At 45.9% G+C, this 19399-nt stretch overlaps 1 protein-coding gene across 1 annotated transcript in view; it reads right to left on the reverse strand.

Moving 5' to 3' along the window:
* Nucleotides 1–3989: 3989 nt before the first annotated feature.
* BEND3 (BEN domain containing 3) overlaps nt 3990–19399 on the reverse strand; it is a 45195-nt gene continuing 29785 nt past the window's right edge. The window contains exon 4 of the mRNA XM_064289382.1: nt 3990–16521. Within this exon, the coding sequence (XP_064145452.1) occupies nt 14275–16521 (2247 nt within the window). The 3' untranslated portion in view covers nt 3990–14274. The remainder of the gene's footprint in view (nt 16522–19399) is intronic.

Genomic DNA, 19399 nt, shown 5'->3' on the forward strand with positions numbered 1-19399 from the left:
CCTGCGCAGAAAAGCTCCTAGTCCAGGGGGAGATCGATGATAAGGACCTTCCTCCAGAGCCAACAGAGAGAGAAGGTATTCCCCGGAGCCAGCACCCTGAGTTTGGACTTCTAGACTCCTAGACTGTGACAAAATGAACTTCTGTTTGTTGAAGCCATCCACTCGGAGTATTTCTGTCACAGCAGCACTAGATGACTAAGACAGAGGGGGTTTTTCTGTTTTAAAAAAGTTCCTGTCTAGTCTACTCTGAACCACGAAGACCCCAGGTGTGTCAGAGTAGAGCTGTGCCCCGTAGGGTTCTCAGTGGCTAGTTTTTCAGAAGTAGATCGCTAGGTCTTTCTTCTGAGGCGTCTCTGGGTAAACTCAAACCTCCAGCTTTTTTGGTTAGTAACGAAGTAAGTTAACTGCACCACCAGGGGATCCTTTTCTGTTTTACCACTTGTTAATTTGACTTCACTAAGTCATCAGTTAAATAGTACGTTTAATTTCATCATGAGTTAGTTAGGAATTATAATTTAGGAGATTATATTAATGTCCATACTTTTTCTTATTTCTTTCTCCATCCGTCTTTCTCTCTCTCCCTTTCCCTCCTCTTTTTCTCTCTCTTCTCTTTGGAAAGTGATTTTAAAAAAAAGCCTAAGAAATAATTTCTGAATGGCAAGAGGCAGCAATGATCTAGTGACTGTCAGGGGTCCTGCTTTTTAGGTCCAGTCCTACAATTAGCAAGATGGGTTATCATGGACATAATTTTATCTTAACCTCTGTAAGCCTTAGTTTCTTCAGGAGTCAAGTGAGGATCAAGATACTGATTACCTTGCCTTGTTTTGTCTCAAAAGAGAAAGTTAAAACCAGGGCTTCGAACTGGTTCGATGCAGTTTGAATCCCTGCTGAGAATTTGCATTTCTACCCCAGATATACTGAATCTGAATCTACATTTTAACAAGATTGCCAGGTAATTCTTACGTGTAATAAGTTTTGAGAACCACTGCTCTAATAGTGGGTCTTAGAATTGGTCCCTTACCAGGAGCATTAGCATCATCTGGGAACTTGGTGAAAATGCGGATTCTCAGCAGGGGGTTGAACGAGAATGAAGGGTCGAAGCCCTGGTTAAAATGTGTTGATGCTGGCAAGATAAGTTGATGATAGCTAGGAAGGGCCATTTGAAAGGCTTTTTGAAGCTCTATTAGTGATTAGTACCTCAACTTGGGCTGCTTGGCAGGGTTTGGCCCATTCCAGACTTAGCTGTTTTTAAAAATCAAGCTAAGAAAAATATCTGATGACACTGACTGTTGATTTGGTCATAGTACGTGTCAAAAACTGATCTCTTTCATAGTTGCCTACGATCCAAGGGACTTGTATTTATGAAACAGCAGCAAAAACATAAGAGCAACTCATAAAAGTTTATGAAACTGCTGCAACTTATTTCTTGACCCAAATGAGGGCTGCCTTATGACATGGTCCCGGCAAGGCTTTTCAGTGAAAATGTGACCAACACGATGAAAGATTCAAGGAAAGATCTGGACATATTCTAATGCAGTGGTGATCCTGCCCTCCACAGGACACTTGGCAATGTTTGGAGACATTTTTGATGGTCACAACTGAGGGGGTGGTATGGGTATCTAGTGGGTAGGGACCAGGGATGCTGCTAAACCCCCTACAATGCAAAGGGAAGGTCTCGCCACACCCAATACTTACCTGACCCAAAATGTCAACAGCGCTGAGGTTGAGAAACCCTGTTCTAATGAGATGACAGGGAGGAGTTGTGTTTTTCTTTTTAATCTTGCTTTCCCACGAAGGTCTGAAAATGCTTCTAGTTTGCTTGCAGTTTTTAAATGATGAACAATTTAAAGTTATGACTGTTTTGGACTAGGCCTATCCGACTGTTTTACCAGTAATGGCCATCCTTTTAAAGAAATAACTCTGCTCTAGGAAACATGATGCTAATCGCATTTCCCTGCCAAATGGCATTTACTATCTCTCCTGGAGAATTACACAGACAGCTAGGTGATTTTCTTATTACAGTTCTTGGGGAAAAATAGACATTTGAGGGATAATTTTTAAGTCATGGTTTATTTGGGCAATAATGAGTTGGGAAGACTGAACATAACCACCATTTTTCAAGAAACTAAAAACATTTCAGTTGGGGTGGGGGTGGTGTGTTCCCAAACCTTCTTTAAGAGTGCAATGCATATCAGGTAAGTAAAATGACGCCCTACTATAGCTCTACCTTATCTTGATCATATATATTTTGGCTTTCAAGACGTGACTGTCAGAGAACTATCATCAGCAACTTACTGATGATCTCAAGGGAGTGAAGGAAATTATAAACTAGATCCACAGGCTCAGGGGAGAAGAACGTGTGCGTCTTTCAAACTTTGCTTTTAATGAGTTATTGTTATGGATTAGGAAACCCTGGTGGCATAGTGGTTAAGTGCTACAGCTGCTAACCCAAGGGTCAGCAGTTCAAATCTGCTAGGCGCTCCTTGGAAACTCTACGGGGCAGTTCTACTCTGTCCTATAGGGTCGCTATGAGTCGAATCGACTTGATGGCACTGGGTTTGGTTTTTTTGGTTTGGTTATGGATTAAATTGTGTCCCCCCAAAAGAAGGTGAAGTCCTTGAACCTGTAAATGTGATCTTGTTTGGAAATAGGGTCTTTGAGATGTTATGAGTTAGGTTAACATGAGGTCCTATTTGAGTAGGGTGGGTTCTACTCCCATCAAAGTGATATGAGAAGACAGGAACACAGAGCTATCTACAGGAAGAAGACAACATTGGAAGATGCATCTAGAAGCCAAGGAATGCCAAGAATTGCTGGGAGCCACCAGGTAGCTAGGAGGAGAGCATGGAACAGCTCCTCTCTCAGAGCTCTCAGAAGCAATCAACACAGCAGATACTCTGGAGCTCCAGAACTGGGAGCCAGTGAATTTCTGTTCTTTAACACCACCCAGTTGGTGGTACTTCGTTACGGCAGCCCTACCAAACTAATACTCTGGTAGACTGAAATCAGCCATGGTGGGAATGTGTGTATCTTGGAAATCAGCATACACTACAAATCAGGGTTTATTTTTTCCCTTGGAGAACTGGTTGTTAAACATTTGCCAGCACACCATTGGGTGGAATGGGGATGCACATCTACAAGAATTTTTCCATTAGTTAACGCCCTAGCACCAGTATCCACCCTTCAAGTTCTTCCGAGTTATTTTTTCTCCTCTCTGGGTCTTACTGATTTCCCCAAGTGCTCTCCCCTACTTTAGCCAACCATTCTAATGTGTTTAATGTGTGCCTTATTATTTGTATACATTCTTGTAAAATGTGTGTTTACTGGTATGTATACATATATTTTAAATTTCATAAATGGTATTATTATATATTTCACTCTGAATCTTATTTTTTTCACCCAGAATTTCTTTTACGGTCAATGACACTATAGGTACATCTAATTCATTATTTCTCACTGCTGCATAATAAAGAAAGTGTTTCCACCACGTTTTAACTACCCAGCAACATTCTCCCAGACTCCATCCAACTCCCCTCACTGTAAATAACCCAGTACTTGCTTTCTCTCCAGCAGCTTCACCAGTTGCCCTCCCATCAACACAGGGAAGTGCCTGTAGCCCCCGAGTCTCACCCAGCCCATCACATTTTACAGCTTTCTAGTTTTTGCCAGTTTAATAAAGGTATAAAGAGAAGTTATTAGTTGCCGTTGAGTCAATTCCAACTCATGGTGACACCTTGTGTGCAGAGTAGAGCTGCTCCATTGGGTTTCAAAGCTGAGACTTTTCAGAAGCAGATTGCCAGATCTGTCTTCCGAGGTGCCTCTGGGTGGGTTCAAACCACTAACCTTTTAGCTAGTAGCCTAGTGCTTAACTGTTTGCGCCACCTAGGAACTCCAAAGAGAGATTACCCATCCCCCCCCCTCAAAAAAAATTGCCATCAATTCCAACTCATAGCGACCCTATTGGACAGAGTAGAACTGCCCCATTGGGTTTCCAAGGCTGTAATCTTTTTTTCTTTCTTTTCTTTAAAAAAAAAAAAAGTGCTTTAGGTGAAAGTTTGCAGCGCTAATTAGTTTCTCATTCAAAAATTTAGACACAAATTGTTTTGTGAGATTGGTTGCAATCCTCACAATTTGTCCGCACTCTCCCTCTTTCCGTTTCCACCCTGGGTTCCCTGTGTCCGTTTGTCCAGTTTTCCTGTCCCTTCCTGCCTTCTTGTCTTTGCTTTTGGGCAGGTGTTGCCCATTTGGTCTCGTATATTTGATTGAACTAAGAAGCATGTTCCTCACTTGTTATTGTTTTAGAGGCTTGTCTAATCTTTGGCTGAAAGGTGGACTTTTGGAGTCACTTCAATTCTGAGTTAGCAGTGTATCTGGTAGCCATAATCTCGGGGGTTCCTCCAGTCTCTGTCAGATCAGTAAGTCTGGTATTTAATTTTGTTCTACATTTTCTGCCCACTCTGTTCAGGACCCGCTACTATGATCCCTATCAGAGCTGTAGGTGGTGGTAGTTGGACACCATCTAATTCTTTTGGGCTCAGGCTGGTGGATGCTGTGGTTCATGTGGTCCTTTAGTTCTGTGGGCTGATATTTTCCTTGTGTCATTGGTTTTCTTCATTCTCCTCTGCTCTGGATGGGATGGGACCAATAAACGTATCTTAGACGGCTGCTCACAAGTTTTTTAATAATTTTTATTGTGCTTTAAGTGAAAGTTTACAGATCAAGTCAGTCTCACACAAAAGCTCACAAGCTTTTAAGACCCCACATGCTACTCACCAAAGTAGGATGTAGAATATTTTATGAACTATGTTATGCCATTTGACCTGGATGTTCCCTGAGACCATGGTCCCCAGCCCTCAGTGCCAGCAATTCAGTCCATCAAGGTGTCTGGATATATCTAGGAAGCTTCTTTGACTGCCTTGGTCAAGTTGTGCTGACTTCTCCTATATTGTTATTCTTTCCCTTCACCAAAGTTGGCACTTGTCTACTATCTAGTTAGTGATTTCCCCTCCTCATCTCTCCCCTCCCTCATAACCATCAAAGATTGTTTTTGTGTGTGTGTGTAAACATTTTCTTGAGTTTTTATAATAGTGGCCTCACATAATATTTGTCCTTTTCTAATTGGCTTATTTCACTCAGCATAATGTTCTCCAGATTTATCTATGTTGTGTGATGTCTCATGGATTCATCATTGTTCCTTATCGTTGTGTAGTATTCCATTGTGTGATGTACCATAGTTTGTTTATCCATTCATCTGTTGATGGGCACTTACACTGCTCCAAGGCTCTAATCTTTACAGAAGCTGACTGCCACATCTTTCTCTCCAGGAGTGGCTGGTGGGTTTGAACCGCTGACCTTTTGGTTAGCAGCTGAGTGCTTTAACCACTGTGCCACCAGGGCTCCTTAAGGAGATATTAGGAAAGAGAAGTGAAGTCCTGATAACATGCTACAACATAGATGAACCTTGAAAGCATTATGCTGAAGACACAAAAGGACAAATACTATATGATTTCACATGAAATAGGTAAATGCATACTATAACCCATTGCTGTCAGTCAATTCCGACTCACAGCGACTCTCTAGGACAGAGTAGAGCTGCCCTATAGGGTTTCCAGGGCTGTGAATCTTTATGGAAGCAGGCTGCCACATCTTTCTCCCGTGGAGCAGCTGGTGGGTTTGAACTGTCAACCTTTTGGTTGGCAGCCGAGTGCTTGAACCACTGTGCCACCAGGTGTCAGAAAGAGCACAAACCGAACACCAGAAAGACCAGGGTTATTGAATTCTGCAGTCAGCATTCACCTCATACTTCGCAACTGTGTTTCAGTCCTGTGAGAAGCAGGAGAGTCAGGAAGCTGTGCTGTCTCCCAGGTGTGCCTCAGGCCAGAGTCCAGCCGATTCCAACTGTGTTGGCCTCCTCCGTCTGCACCAAGGGAGGAGCCAGGGCTCCCAGTCTGGTTTTACCTACATACAGCTTCGAAATCCATTTCAGGTAAGAAATGACAGATTTTGTGCTGTTTACCACCAGAACCTTCTCTCCAAACTCAGTCTGTCTTATTAACTACCGACTAACTGGAAACTCTGGTGACGTAGTGGTTAAGAGCTACAGCTGCGAACCAGAAGGTCAGCAGTTGGAATCCACCAGGCGCTCCTTGGAAACTATATGGGGCAGTTCTACTCTGTCCTATCCAGTCCCTGTGAGTCAGAATCGACCCGACAGCAATGGGTTTGGTTTTGGTTTTTTATGAAGACGCCCTGATGGCACAGTGGTTAACAGCTTGGCTGCTAACCAAAGGGTCGGCAGTTCAAATACACCACCTCCTCCTTGGAAACCTTACAGGGCAGTTCTACTCTGTCCTATAGGGTTCCTGTGTGTCGGAATCGACTTGACGGTACCTAACAACAACAAATGAGGATGAAAGGTTAGCGTTTCAAGCCTCTCCAGAGGCAATCTGCCTCTGAAAGGTCACAGCTTTGAAAACCCTACGGAGCAGTACTACTCTGACGCACATGTGGTCGCCATGGGTTGGAGTTGACTAAATGGCAGCTAACAACAAATGCGGTTGGGACTTGTTAGAATTATGGAGCAGTGTCCAGCAGTACAGCAGGCACTCCCGAGATATTTGCTGAATGAATCAACCTCCTGTAGGGGCAGAGATGACTCAAGCATTCCTTGTTCTATTCCCTGTGGCACTGAGAAGTTTCCTGAGTCAAATGCTCTCTCACTGGGGCAGATCCAGAGATGCAGAGACTGTGGGCCGTCAGCAACTCCCAAATTGTAGAGGACCACTAGGGGAGAGAACTGGAGAAATTGATTTACTCTGCACAGCTACACAGGCGGGAGCACAGAAATCAAGAGCCTGGCCATTAGCGGGGCCCTCAGCTCTGCCAGCTGTTATGACTTTGACAAAATCAACCTCTGAAGGCATCAGTTTCCCCATTTGTAAAATAGGGCATAAAAATATCTACCCCATAGGGTTTCTGAGGATTAAATGAAATAAGGTATGTCAAGTCCCTGGCAGTCTCTGACCCATCACAGGTGCTCATTTAATGGAAACTGCTACAGATTGAATTGTGTCCCCCCAAAATGTGTGTCAACTTGGCTAGGCCATGATTTCCAGTATTGGATGGTTGTCCTCCATTTTGCGATTTGACATGATTATCCTATGTGTTGTAAATCCTAACGTCTATGATGTTGATGAGGCAGGATTAGAGGCAGTTATGTTAATGAGGCAGGATGCAATGTACAGGATTAGGTTGTATCTTGAGTCAATCTCTTTTGAGATAGAAGCAATCAGAGAGGAGAGACCTCATACCACCAAGATAGAAGAGCCAGAAGCGGAGTGTGTCTTTTGACCCGGTGTCCCCGCACAGGGAAGCTCCTAGACTAGGGGAAGATTGATGACAAGGACCTTCCCCCAGAGCCAACAGAGAGAGAAAGCCTTCCCCTGGATCTGAGTGCCCTGAATTTGGACTTCTAGTCTCCTAAACTATGAGAGAATAAATTTCTGTCTGTTAATGCCATCCATTTGTGTGTGGCATTTCTGTTATAGCAGCACTAGATAACTAAGACAGGAACTGAAGTCAGAACTCCCTGTAATTTAAGGCCCCTCACTCCTACATACACAGCTGTCACGTTGCAGGAGCTCCTGCAAGGAGGAGCTGTGGCACTGTAGGCTCTCAGCCTGTCAAGGACACGCTCACCATCTGGAATATGATCTCTCTATTTAGAAGAACAAATGTATTCTTACTCCTTAGGATAAAATCAACCGGCAGCCTTCCCCCTCCAGAAATGCTCTGGAAAATGCCTTCACATTTGGCCAGTGCCCACAAGTCCTGATGCTGAAGCATTTATAAACCTGTCTTTTCCCACTGGTCTAAAAGCTAGGATTTAGTTTACCACTAGTCAAGAAGCAGTCGGTTTTCTTTGAACACAACAGGAAACCACTTAATTCAGCTCAGATGATAATCAGGAAAATGCTAACCCTTCAGTTTCTCTATTATATTTTGTGAAGTTATAGTAGTGCAGTGTTTCTCCAAGTGTGGTCCCGGGACTGGCAATATGAGCATCACTTGGGAACTTGTTAGAAAAGCTAATTCTTAGGCCCCACCCCAAACTTATTGAATCAGAATAGCTTGGGGGTGAGGGGGGGAGCTTCAGCAACCTGTGTATTAACAAACACTCTGATGATCCTAGTCCCTGGATAGTGTAAACTGTTAACATGCTTGGCTGCTAACTGAAAGGCTGGAGGTTACAGTCCATCCAGAGGCACCTCAGAAGAAAGGCCTGGTGTTCTACTTCCAAAAAATCAGCCATTGAAGACCCTATGGAGCACAGTTCTACTCTGACACACATGGGGCCACTGTAAGTCAGAACTGACTTGGTGGGAACTGGTCTGGTGATTCTGATGCCTGCTGAAGTTGGAAACCCACTGCTGAGCTGGATGCTGATGGAGTCCCAACCAGGCCCCCTTTACCAGCTGCGCAGGCTCCCCTAGCGCACCCATCCCTAGCGGCTGTGAAGGCAGCTGCTGACCACTCACAGCCCCTCCTCTGGAGGGCAGCCCTTAGCCAAAGGCAGCCACCTTCCCAGGGAGGGTACTCCCTTCCAGGGGTCAGACCTCGGACAAGGACCGACTGGCCACTGCCTCAATGTGGGACTAATTCTGCCTTGTTATTCATGTTCCCTGGTGGCACAACAGTCAAACACGCAGCTGCTAACCTAAAGGCTGGCTGTTTGAACCCACTCAGTGGCTCTGCAGGACAAAGACCTGGCAATCTGCTCCCATAAAGATTACCGCCTAGAAAACCCTATGGGGCAGTTTTACTGCCAGGTTGGGTCGCTATGAGTTGGAATCAACTCCATGGCACCCAACAACATTCATGCTTGAGGGCTTCCCCAGGGGTGGAAATAAAGCTGGACTCCACTGGAGACCACACTCCTGCTGGCCACTTTCCCTGCCCCAGTGGCTTCTGCCATGTCCCTTCTCCTGAAAACACTCCCTTTGCACAAGAATCCCAGTCTCGGGCTCTGCTTCTGGAGAACGCGACCCACGGCAGTTACTTTCACAATCTCAAAAAATGTAGTCACTCACTATTACCAGAACATGTCTGTCCACCACTGCCACAGTTACTCCCCTTAGGGGAGTTCTAAAACCAGCACACCCATATCTGACATCAGACAAACTGGAGCTTAAGCGGGTGTCAGCGTGAGAGAGGGTGCCCCGACTCGTATTTGGTTTTGGATGTCAGAATCTTCCTATTTTGTGGCACAAAATCTTCCTATTTTGTTTAGCTCCTGAGATGGTGTGGTGTGGTGTGGTGGAAAGAGGCAAGCTTGGGCTCAAATCCCAGCAGTGCCATTGCCAACTGTGTGAACTTGGGTAAGAAACCTTTCCACTTCTTACCACAAGACAGATAATAAGAGTCCCCACAACACGGAGCTTTTATAACAATTAATGAGAGAGTACATACATCATTCTTTGAGTGACCCTGAACAAGTTAACTCTTGGGCCTTTAGCTTTTTTACTGTTAACTCTAACTATGCAGTTTACCTCTTAGAGCTTTTGAGGGGATTAAAAGAGATCATCCAGGCATAGTTCCTGGTATGGTGTGGCTGGGCAACAGTACATGCTCAGTGAACGTTAGGTGTCATTGCAAGGAGCAGTCAGCAAACGCGCATTCCCTTCCCTACCACTGCCCAGGGGACTTCACCCTTTACCTGCGAGCTCTCTTTTCTTAAACAGTCCATTGCATCTCACCAGCCTAAGGAGTATAATTAACTTGGTGTGTGCAAGTACTTTCTGAGAACTAGATTTTACAAATAAGCCCTTATATACTGAAATGCCCTGTGAATTTTCTTTTTGGCAGAAAAGAAAGATAACCACAGGCAGCAGGGGCTTAAAAATTTAGCCTTTCTCCAAATCTTGCTTAAGCTTGCTAGTAAATTTAGTGCTTGGGGCTCCTGCCCCTGACCAGTGCTGACCTTCTGAGGCTTAGCAGAGAAGTGTCAGTTGTACAGATTCTATTTCAGGGCTATCAAATCGGAAATAAGTGAACATTCACTGTAGGAAAAGTGTTCCAATCATGAGCTACTACTTACTTCATATCTTGTGGCTCCTGGGCCAAAAGAAAGTTTCTCTGGCAGCTTAAGATGCTATACTTACTACAAAATACTATTTAAGATTAAATCATTCATAACTAGCCAAAGAGAGGAGAAAAAACATACATCCTTTTATCAGCTAATATATCTGACATAGTATATATATATGTAATAGCTGATATGTTAGCACATTGACTGATGTACCAGCTAATATTTAACTTTGAGAAAATAATCCCATCTGATCCAAAGTGAAAACAGAGGTTAAAAGTTAAACGAAGCTCTGGGAGCTTGGCCAGGGTGCTGGTCTGGTACCTGGCCAGGTAAAGGTAAGAAAAGGTCAAAAGCGACTCCCACTGTGTCGTCAGCAAGTGGTCTGTATACACACAGGCAAGGAGGCCAGGCAGCAGGGATGGATTTATTTGGTGACGTCTGTCTTTCAGCTGATATCCCGTGAGCTCTACCCCGATGCTCAGAGTGTGTGAACCCGAGGGGCTGAGACACCCAGACCTCCCGTTCTCACCTGGAAGGGGTGAGAAGCCCACAAGGTAAGACAAAGAGACCTGTGACCTGAGAAAAAAAGAGGTTACAAGACCATATTTTTTCTATTTTTATAACATTTTATGTAACTCATAAAACAGTGCTTGTATAAAAATTCACACAAAGTTGCTAGAGAGCATACAATTTCCAAAAATGTCCTGGGTTTTCATTACATTCAGTTTTCTAAGAATGCACTCAAATCAACGGTCAAATGCAGACATAATGTGACATTTCATTATCTTTGGTAAAACTATTTTCATTATTTTGTCTCCTCACAGTATTTAGTCTGATATCCACTTTGTGCAGGGTCTGCTATTACTAGGATGTCAGAAAGCATTAAGGCTGGATCTACACTAGGCAAGCATTTCCAAGAAGCAGTACTAGTCCTTGGCCCCACTTCAGTATTATCCATCTACACAGCCAGTCAGGGTAAGAGCTCAGTGACCTCCAATCGGGAACGTGGAGACCCCTCTCCATCAGGCAAAGAGCAAATGTTTTTTGGGGGGAGGTGGAAATGGAGCTCATGTCTACAGGAATCCCAATGGCCACACTGTGCTGTGGTCAGGTCAGTGACTCTTACCACTTAAACAGCTAATCTGTTCACCACTAAGTAGATCCCACTGGGTGGTTGATGATGCTGCTGCTGTGTTGCCCCTCCCCACAAACTTGAAAGGCAGTTCAGGGGGCCAACTCTGAAGGGAGAGGGAGGGACACACGAGCTCCCATGACACCAGACACGACTTCATTCCCTGTCAAACGCCTGCTGTCATGTAGACACAGCCAAAGTGAACTGAAGCAGGATTAGAACACTCAGTACATTCATGACTATCTTCATACATTCTTTTAAAACTTACTAACAAAATGATGAACACTACCACCTACTGTGACCTACTATTTTACTTAACATCAGAATGTGTCTGTGCTAATTCTTCAGTCTTGGGAATACAAGGCCTCCCCCACTACAAAAAAAAAAAAAAAAAATCCAAAACACAAACAAGTAAAAATCAAAGAGTTCAGGTGGGGGTGGGGGAGTATTTACCAACAGATTTTATGGAACACATTACATTTTTAAAAATTAAGGATTTTGTACTTCTATTGCTTCATGTAAAAAAAAACATCAGTGGAACCCACCTGTATGGAGGGAAAGCTGAGGCCCCCATACAGACAGCACACAGGGCCTGAAGGCATTTCCTGAAGTGGGATGGAGGTGGGGGTGGGGGGACAGAAAACAGCTCCCAGAGTGTCTCCACCTCTCTTCACTAAAAGGGACTCTACTGTTTTGGGGGAAGAAGCCCTACAAGGGAAAGGTATTAAGGAAACAACCAAAATACGGTTTCAAAAATTTTAACATTCATTAGGCTACAACGAGACATATTTAACTCCTAGAACCTGCTCATTTCTCTAAACATGGGTAGACAAGATTTATTATTATTAATTAATGATTGTGCTTCTGAAGTTGCAGGGCCACATTCCACCCTCTGGAAAGCAGGGAAATTTTCACATGGCTTGGAATCCTCTTGGATACAACCTGGAGACTAGAACAAACTTCATGGCACTCCTGACCAGTGGGGCTGGAGGGTGAGAGCACCACCGCCATCTTTGGATAGGGTGTGTGTGTGCGTGTGTACACATGTGCGTGCATGCATGCAAGCGTGTGGTGGAGAGACTAAGGCATAGAGAAAGGCCCAAAAGAAGGGGAAGGTGAGTTTCCTGGCTGCCCCAGTCCCTTCTTCCCAGGCACAGAGTTGAACTCGTTATTCATGTTGGTCCCTTTCATCTCACTTAATGTTCTCTATTCAGAAGAGTGTGCATGTGTGTGTTTGAGAGAAAGAGAGCCATTAAGTCCTTGTGCATTTCTAAATTTCAATAACTTAGGTTTGCAGTTTCAACAGAAATAACCTATAAATGACATTTAAAAGCAAATTCATTAAAGTTAGGTCAGGAACCTTACATTGTTCAGAATCTTGTATTTTTTAAAAAAGATCATTGGATACAAGAAGCAAAATTATGTCACACAGCCAGTGGAACTGAAGTCCTTATCAGCTGTATAAGGAAAATTCAGAGTGTTTCTATGACTTCTGCATTCTATGGTAGCAAAATCTTAAGCCATTATGTTATTAATGTGTAATATTCCACAAGGATTTTACAAGTACTCCGTATGATTCAGCTAATTGTCCAGGTTTCTGGTAGGATGTGTTCAGTTTAGGTTAGACCGTTACCTTTCCCTCTGAGGCATGTGACCCCCATACATCAGGCAGGTAAAAATATTTTTAAGGACTTTACCTGTTGGGGAGTTTCCAGTTGGCACTCCTTGAAAGCACGCCACCGGCCTGGATCAGTGTGACCCTCCTGACTGGCAAGGAGAGAGGAGGTGCCTCGCCCCCAGGTCAAGCAATGTGCCATGTATAGGACAGGAGGACCCTCTGGGGGAAGTTCTGAGTGGACCCTGGAAAGGGTCAGGGGAGCCCCATTTGAGATGACCTGTGTTCTTCCAATGCCAGGTATCCCCAAGAAGGCCCCAAGGAACCAGGATGTGCTACTGACTGGAGGAGCTAACACTGAGGTGTGCCAAAGTCACCACAGAGCTCCAGAACTCATATTTTGTACAAATACACACATGGAAAGTAAACACTTCCTGGTAAGCCCAAAGGGGCCAATCCTTACATCAAACAAGGAATCAAATATCCACATGTGACATTTTCCAAGGACATGTGTCTACCCCTCCAGTCAGCACCCATGTATGGAGAGGGTGTAGGGGCAGTGGAAGGACACAGCTCAGATGCAGACATCGTGAATGTGCATTTCCATATCTATCTACATTCATGTCATCATCATCCAGTGTTCTTGTCTACAGGAGTGAGCACAACATTCTACCGATGTGGCAATGAGGGACAGGCCAAACCCCACTGAAGCCTTCCATGGCACCACAGTGAAGAGAAAATACAGACGTGGCTGGAAAAGACATCGCATTACCCCATCCCCTCTATCGCCATCCAAGGGGTATCTTGACTCTTCCAAAATTAGATGTAAAAAGTCAGTAAAATCAGTCTATGCCGAGCCTGAAGCTATGATTAGCCATCATGCGTGAACATGGCACTTTTAAAAATTTCATAAATCTGAAACCATCTTTACAAAAAAAAATCCTACCATTTAAATTCATCTTACAGTACTTCATCTCCAATATTTAAAAGATTTTTTTCTCAGTAAATGGCCCAAAAGAGCCCAATAAATCTTTTTAAAAGGATTTCTTTTTAATTAAAAAAAATTTTTTTTATAAAAATGGAAGATGTAAAACGTGGGAAGAGGAACAAGAGAGTTGCTGACTTGGCATTTCGGATTGTGAGGGGTTGGGAGGACACAGCCAGGGAGAAGACCCGTACCCCTCTGGCCTCTCTGCTCTCACAGCTCAGCTGTCCCCAAACTCTGGCTGAGCCACCAGAGAAGACAGGGCAAAAGTTGTAAGTACAGGAGACCACATCGGAGGCTTCTTTGCTTGTGGTGTGGTGGGTATTTACGTGTGCAAATGTAAGCCACTCCCCACTGCCATAAGGTGCCTGTCTGTGGATACCATACACGTGCTCGGAAATAATGCTTAGTCCCCAGGGTACCCACTGCTCATTCTGTGGTGCCCCATAAGCCCGTCACTTCTCCACTTTCTTGGCTTTCTTCAGGATGTCGCATTTCTTCCTGTTGGGGCGGCGACACCGCTCGTCGATGCTCGGGATACATTCATAGTGCCACACCTCCTCCATCTTCTCCACCGGGTAGACCGCCTCCACGTAATGGCGGATGAGCCGCAGCCGCGTGGGGTCCAGCTGCTTCTTGTTGCAAGCCCCGGAGTGGTTGTACTGCAGCCGGAGGTTCTCGGCGGTGAAGAGTTCGGGGAAGAGCCTGACGAGGAGCCGGGCGGCAAAGTTGCCCACGGAGAGGCTCTGCTGCACGATCTCCCTCACCTCCTTGTCTGACAGCAGGTATGGAGAAGGCACCGGGAAGTCGGGCGAGGGAACCACCAGCTCGTCCAAGGGAATCTTGCAGAAGTCCTTGCTGCTTCTTTCGGGGGGCAGCGGGGGCCCCTCGAACTCCTCACGGAACCGCTCGGGGTTGACTGCGTAGCTTGCCAGGTCTCTGCCCTCGGGGCCGGGCACGTGGACCTTGCGCTGCTGCTGGTAGGAGCGCCTCTGCTCTGTGTCCCGGCGCCGGCAGCGCTCATCCAGCTTGCCCACGAACTCCAGAGTCCAGACGCGGTCGTTTTTGGCCCGTGGGTAGAGCAACTGCACATAGTGGCGAATGAGCTTGATGCGGGACGGGTCCAGCTGCTTCTTGCCCAGGGAGCCGCTGCAGTTGTACTGCTTGCGCAGGTTCTCGTGGGTGAAGAGCTCGGGGAAGAGGTGCACCAGCAGGCGGGAGGCGAAGTTGCCGATGGACAGGCTGCTCTCGTAGATGCTGCGCAGCTGCTCCTTGCTGAGCAGGCAGTCGGCGCCCGGCACCTCAAAGTCCGGCTGTGGGACATCCAGCTTGTCGAAGTCAATGGGCACCAGCCATATCTTCTTGGACCGCCGGCCGGGACGATCCCCCTCGAGGCTGTCCTCCACCTTGACCACGGAGATGTCGTCGGGCAGGCTGGAGGAATCATAGCAGTCGTCCCGCTGGGGCTCCCCCTCGCTGCCTCCGTCCAGCCCCTGGCCCTCGAGCTCGTCGTTGATGCGCTGGGCGCACTGCTGCAGCCAGGCCTCCTCCTCCTGCATGTCGGGGAAGTAGATCTCCGTGTAGTTGCGGATGATCTGCAGCCGCTGCGGGTCTAGCTCCTGCTTGCCGCCATCCCCGTAACAGTTGTACTGCTCGCCCAGCTTCCGGTGGTCAAAGAGCTCTGGGAAAAGCCGGCGGAGAAGGAAGACGGCAAACTCACCAGGCGACGAGGCTTCGTCCAGGAACTCGGTGAGGTCCTGCGTGTCTACCACGTGGTCCGAGGCGATGGTGCTGCTCCGGTCCAGAGACAGGGCCTCCTCCTGGTCTTTGTTGTCCAGGAAATGGCCGGTGTCCACCTGCTCTGCCTCAAAGAAGTTTGAGACTTGGCCGGCCGGCTGGCTGTCCTCCATTTCCCGCTGGGCCCAGAAGCGGCTGAAGAAGTCGTTCAGCTGCGGCAAGCACTCAGCCTGCCACACAGCCGTGTCCTTCACCGAGGGATAGTAGACCTCCACGTAGTTGCGAATGAGCTGCAGATGCAGCGACTCCAGCTTCCGCTTGGCAGCAAAGCCACAGGCGCTGCAGCCACGGGAGAAGTCCCCGTCACTGAAGAGCTCTGGGAACAGCTGCACCAGCAGGCGGCAGGCCAGGTCGCCGCCCGACAGGCTCTGGTCCACGATCTGCTTGAGCTCCGCTGCTGTGAGCTGGTACTCTGGGGGTGGCTGGAATTTGGCCACCATCTCTGTGGGGCTCACCTGCTTCTTGATGCGGCTCACCTCCAGGGAGAGCAGGTCCACCTTGCTGTGCAGCTGGGACATGTTGGAGGTGAGGGTGTTTAGCATGTAGAACATCTTCTGGATCAAGAAGTAGATGTTGGGGTCGCCATCCGTGGCCGATGAGGCACTGCCACCGTCCCGCTTCTGTGGCTCATTCAGGAGCCGAAGTGGGGAGGGGCTGTTGTTGGCATTTACCTTCTCAAAGAGCTCGTAGGTGCTGAACAGGTCCCCTACAGGAGGGTTCTTCTTCTCCATGATCTTGTGCGAGATGCCGTACAGAGGCTTCTTGTATGAAGGGGTGGTCATGTCATTGCAGGAGTCCTCCTCGCCCGGCCACGCAGAGCCCGCATTCTTGCCCCTGCTGGCCTGTTCTCCGTTACCCAGGGAAGGTGAGTTGTTCTCACGGTTCCTCATGCCTGCCAGGAGTGCCTGCAACAAAAACAGTTTCCCAGAGTGTTAGGTGGGCACTCCTACTTACCAATCTTAGATCTGGCTCAGTGTCATGAGCAAGGGGGCCCATACAGGAGTATGAGAAGCTCGTTCCCTCGCCTGGAATCACTCTGCCCATCTCCGAAGCAGCACTAACAGAACCTGTGACCCCAGCACCACGTGTTTGCTCTCCACTCCTGGTAAACCTTCCTGAGGGAAGCTCAGGCTGGACTGGGAAGGCTTTGTGTTCCTGCAGGAACCAGCATAGGGCTTCCTGCCCTTGAGGCCCGATGGGAAATGGGGCACAGATGCTGTGAAGGCTGGGATGGGAGGGAGGCCACTGAAGAAAATGATGCCTGCCCATGGTAGCTCCAGAAGGCAAAGTTGAGTCCTTCGAGCCTGCACCCTCTAGGGGAGCAGACATCTCTACTCGGGAAGGCTCCCCCAAGGAGCACAGTGGTGTACATAGGCGAACTGGGTCTAGAAAGCGGCAGTCTGCTGCCAACACTACCACTGCCTGGAATCATATCTGACCTTGAATCAGAAAAGGCTGAGGTCCCTGCAACTGTGAGATTCCACAAAGGGATGGGCCTCCAAGGTTTCTAAGTCAGGGTCTCCTTGTTGGTCTAGCTGCCCTACTCAACCTACCTAGGAGTGAATGGACCCCAATACCCTGAACCATCTATTGTATGTAATAGATTAACTCCTCCATCTAGAAGGGCAGTGGCCATGTGCTATCCACCCTTGCTTAGGCAGGCTCGGGAGAGAATTAAGCCCTCCCAGGAATTATCTGAGTGACTATTTTCTCAGTTCTCCCCAGGATGGCACCTACTGCAAGGCCTCTCTCACTGGACTCTCAGGGGAAGCTCAAGATACCCTTCAAAGACCATAAGGCTTGAGTTCAAGCTCCACCACCAGACAGCAATAGCCCTGACCATTTGGGAACTCAGATTTCTCATTGCTTTCATCAGCAGTTTTCCCCTATTGCCAGGCCCTGGATGTTTTAAGAGGTTTATATTATCACATTTGTTCCAAACAATCCTATGAGGTAGTCACAGTTTTACTACCCAATTTCACAGAAAAAACACAGAGATGCTATGTTACCTACCCAAGATCACAGCTAGGATATCCCTCTGTGCTTGACTTTCGCTATCAGCAAAAAGAGATAAGAAGACCAGAGCTTGTAAGGGAAAAATGGTATTCACCCAAAGTATATTAATACTTGCCTCAAGATTATTGTGGCCATCATGATTCAGAAATGTAGGAAGATGGCCCACTAGTACCTTTTTTTTTAGAAGCATTACAAAGTACCCTCTGTCCTATCAATTTGTCCATATTCATTACTGCAGGTTTTTTTGTACATTGGGTGAAGCGGATAGAGAAGAAGATGCTGGAAATAGCATAAAATAAGAGAGTAAATTAGTATACTTACTGCGTTTTAATATCAGTAGTTTTCAGATTTTAGTCACAGAATGGTTCATTTGTCCAAGAAGTGAAACAGAAGAAAGTTGAGTTCTTTTCACCCACTTCCTATCTGCCTCCTCCACAAGGAAAGCCACTTGTGTCAGGAAAGGTAAGCTCCGCTAAGAAGATGTGCAGTGCAGCGAACAGTGAGAATATTTGCAAACTACTCCTGAAAACATGATGCTAATTTCAAGAACTATAACATATATCACATACAGGGATTCAGTTAATTAGAAACAGGGAGAATTTACTATGCCAATTGTGGGCAAGTATAAAGTGTGAAAATATAAACAAGGTATATCCTTATATTGATGAAATCTGAAAGGTTTTAAAGCAATTCTCTCAGACACTGAAAAGCTCCAAGAGATTTTACATTGTAATTATTCAAACGTCTTCAGTGTGTGTTCTAAAACTGAGTTCAATATCTTTAGCTCAGTTTTTAAGGCGCCAGATATACAATTTCTGTATAATAAGTGATAAAAATATATCAGTGTCTTAAAAACTTCCAAAGCTTGTAGGGGACACAATTCTCTGAAAGAAAAGGGAATGAAATTGGTAATACTCTGAAATTCTTTTCCCTTTTTAAAGTTGAATTTGGGCTTCCTCTTACAGTCAAGATAGAACTTGACAAGCTGGTTCTAAAGTTTACATGGAAATGCAAAAAGCCTAGATAGCCAAAACTTTGGGAAAAAACGGGGCAAAGTTAGAAGAATAATACTACCTGATTTCAAGACCTACCATAAAGCTTATCATAAATCGAGACAGTAAATTAGCATAGAGGCAAATGGGCCAATGAACCAGAACAGAGTCCAGAAAAACACCTACACATATATGGATAGGTGATTTTAAACAAAGGTTCAAAAGCAGTTCAGTGGAGAAAGACAGTCTTTGCAACAAATATTGCTAGGAACAAACTTTTACCCACACTTTGTGCCATATATAAAAATGAACTCAAAATGGATTACAGACTTAAACGTAAAACCTAAAATTCTAACACTTCTAGAAGGAAATATAAGAGAAAGCTTTTGTGACCTTAGTTGAGGCAAATATTTCTTAGATATAACACTAAAGGCACGATCTGTAAAAGAACAAATTGATAAGCTGGACTTCATCAAAATTAAAAAATGCTGCTCTTTGAAAGACTGTTAAAGAATGGAAAATAAGCCCAGACTGGAAGGAAATATTTGAAAATCAGTCCCTGGAGAAGGATAACATGCTAGGTAAAGTAGAGGGTCAGCGAAAAAGAGGAAGACCCTCAATGAGATGGATTGACCCAGTGGCTGCAACAGTGGGCTCAAGCATAACAACGACTTTGAGTATGGCACTGGACCAGGCGGTATTTTGTTCCATTGTATGTACGGTCGCTATGAGTCGGAACTGACTCGGTGGCACCGAACAACAACATTTTAATTGC

Source organism: Loxodonta africana, chromosome 1, assembly GCF_030014295.1.
Source record: "Loxodonta africana isolate mLoxAfr1 chromosome 1, mLoxAfr1.hap2, whole genome shotgun sequence".
NCBI classification, from domain to species: domain Eukaryota; kingdom Metazoa; phylum Chordata; class Mammalia; order Proboscidea; family Elephantidae; genus Loxodonta; species Loxodonta africana.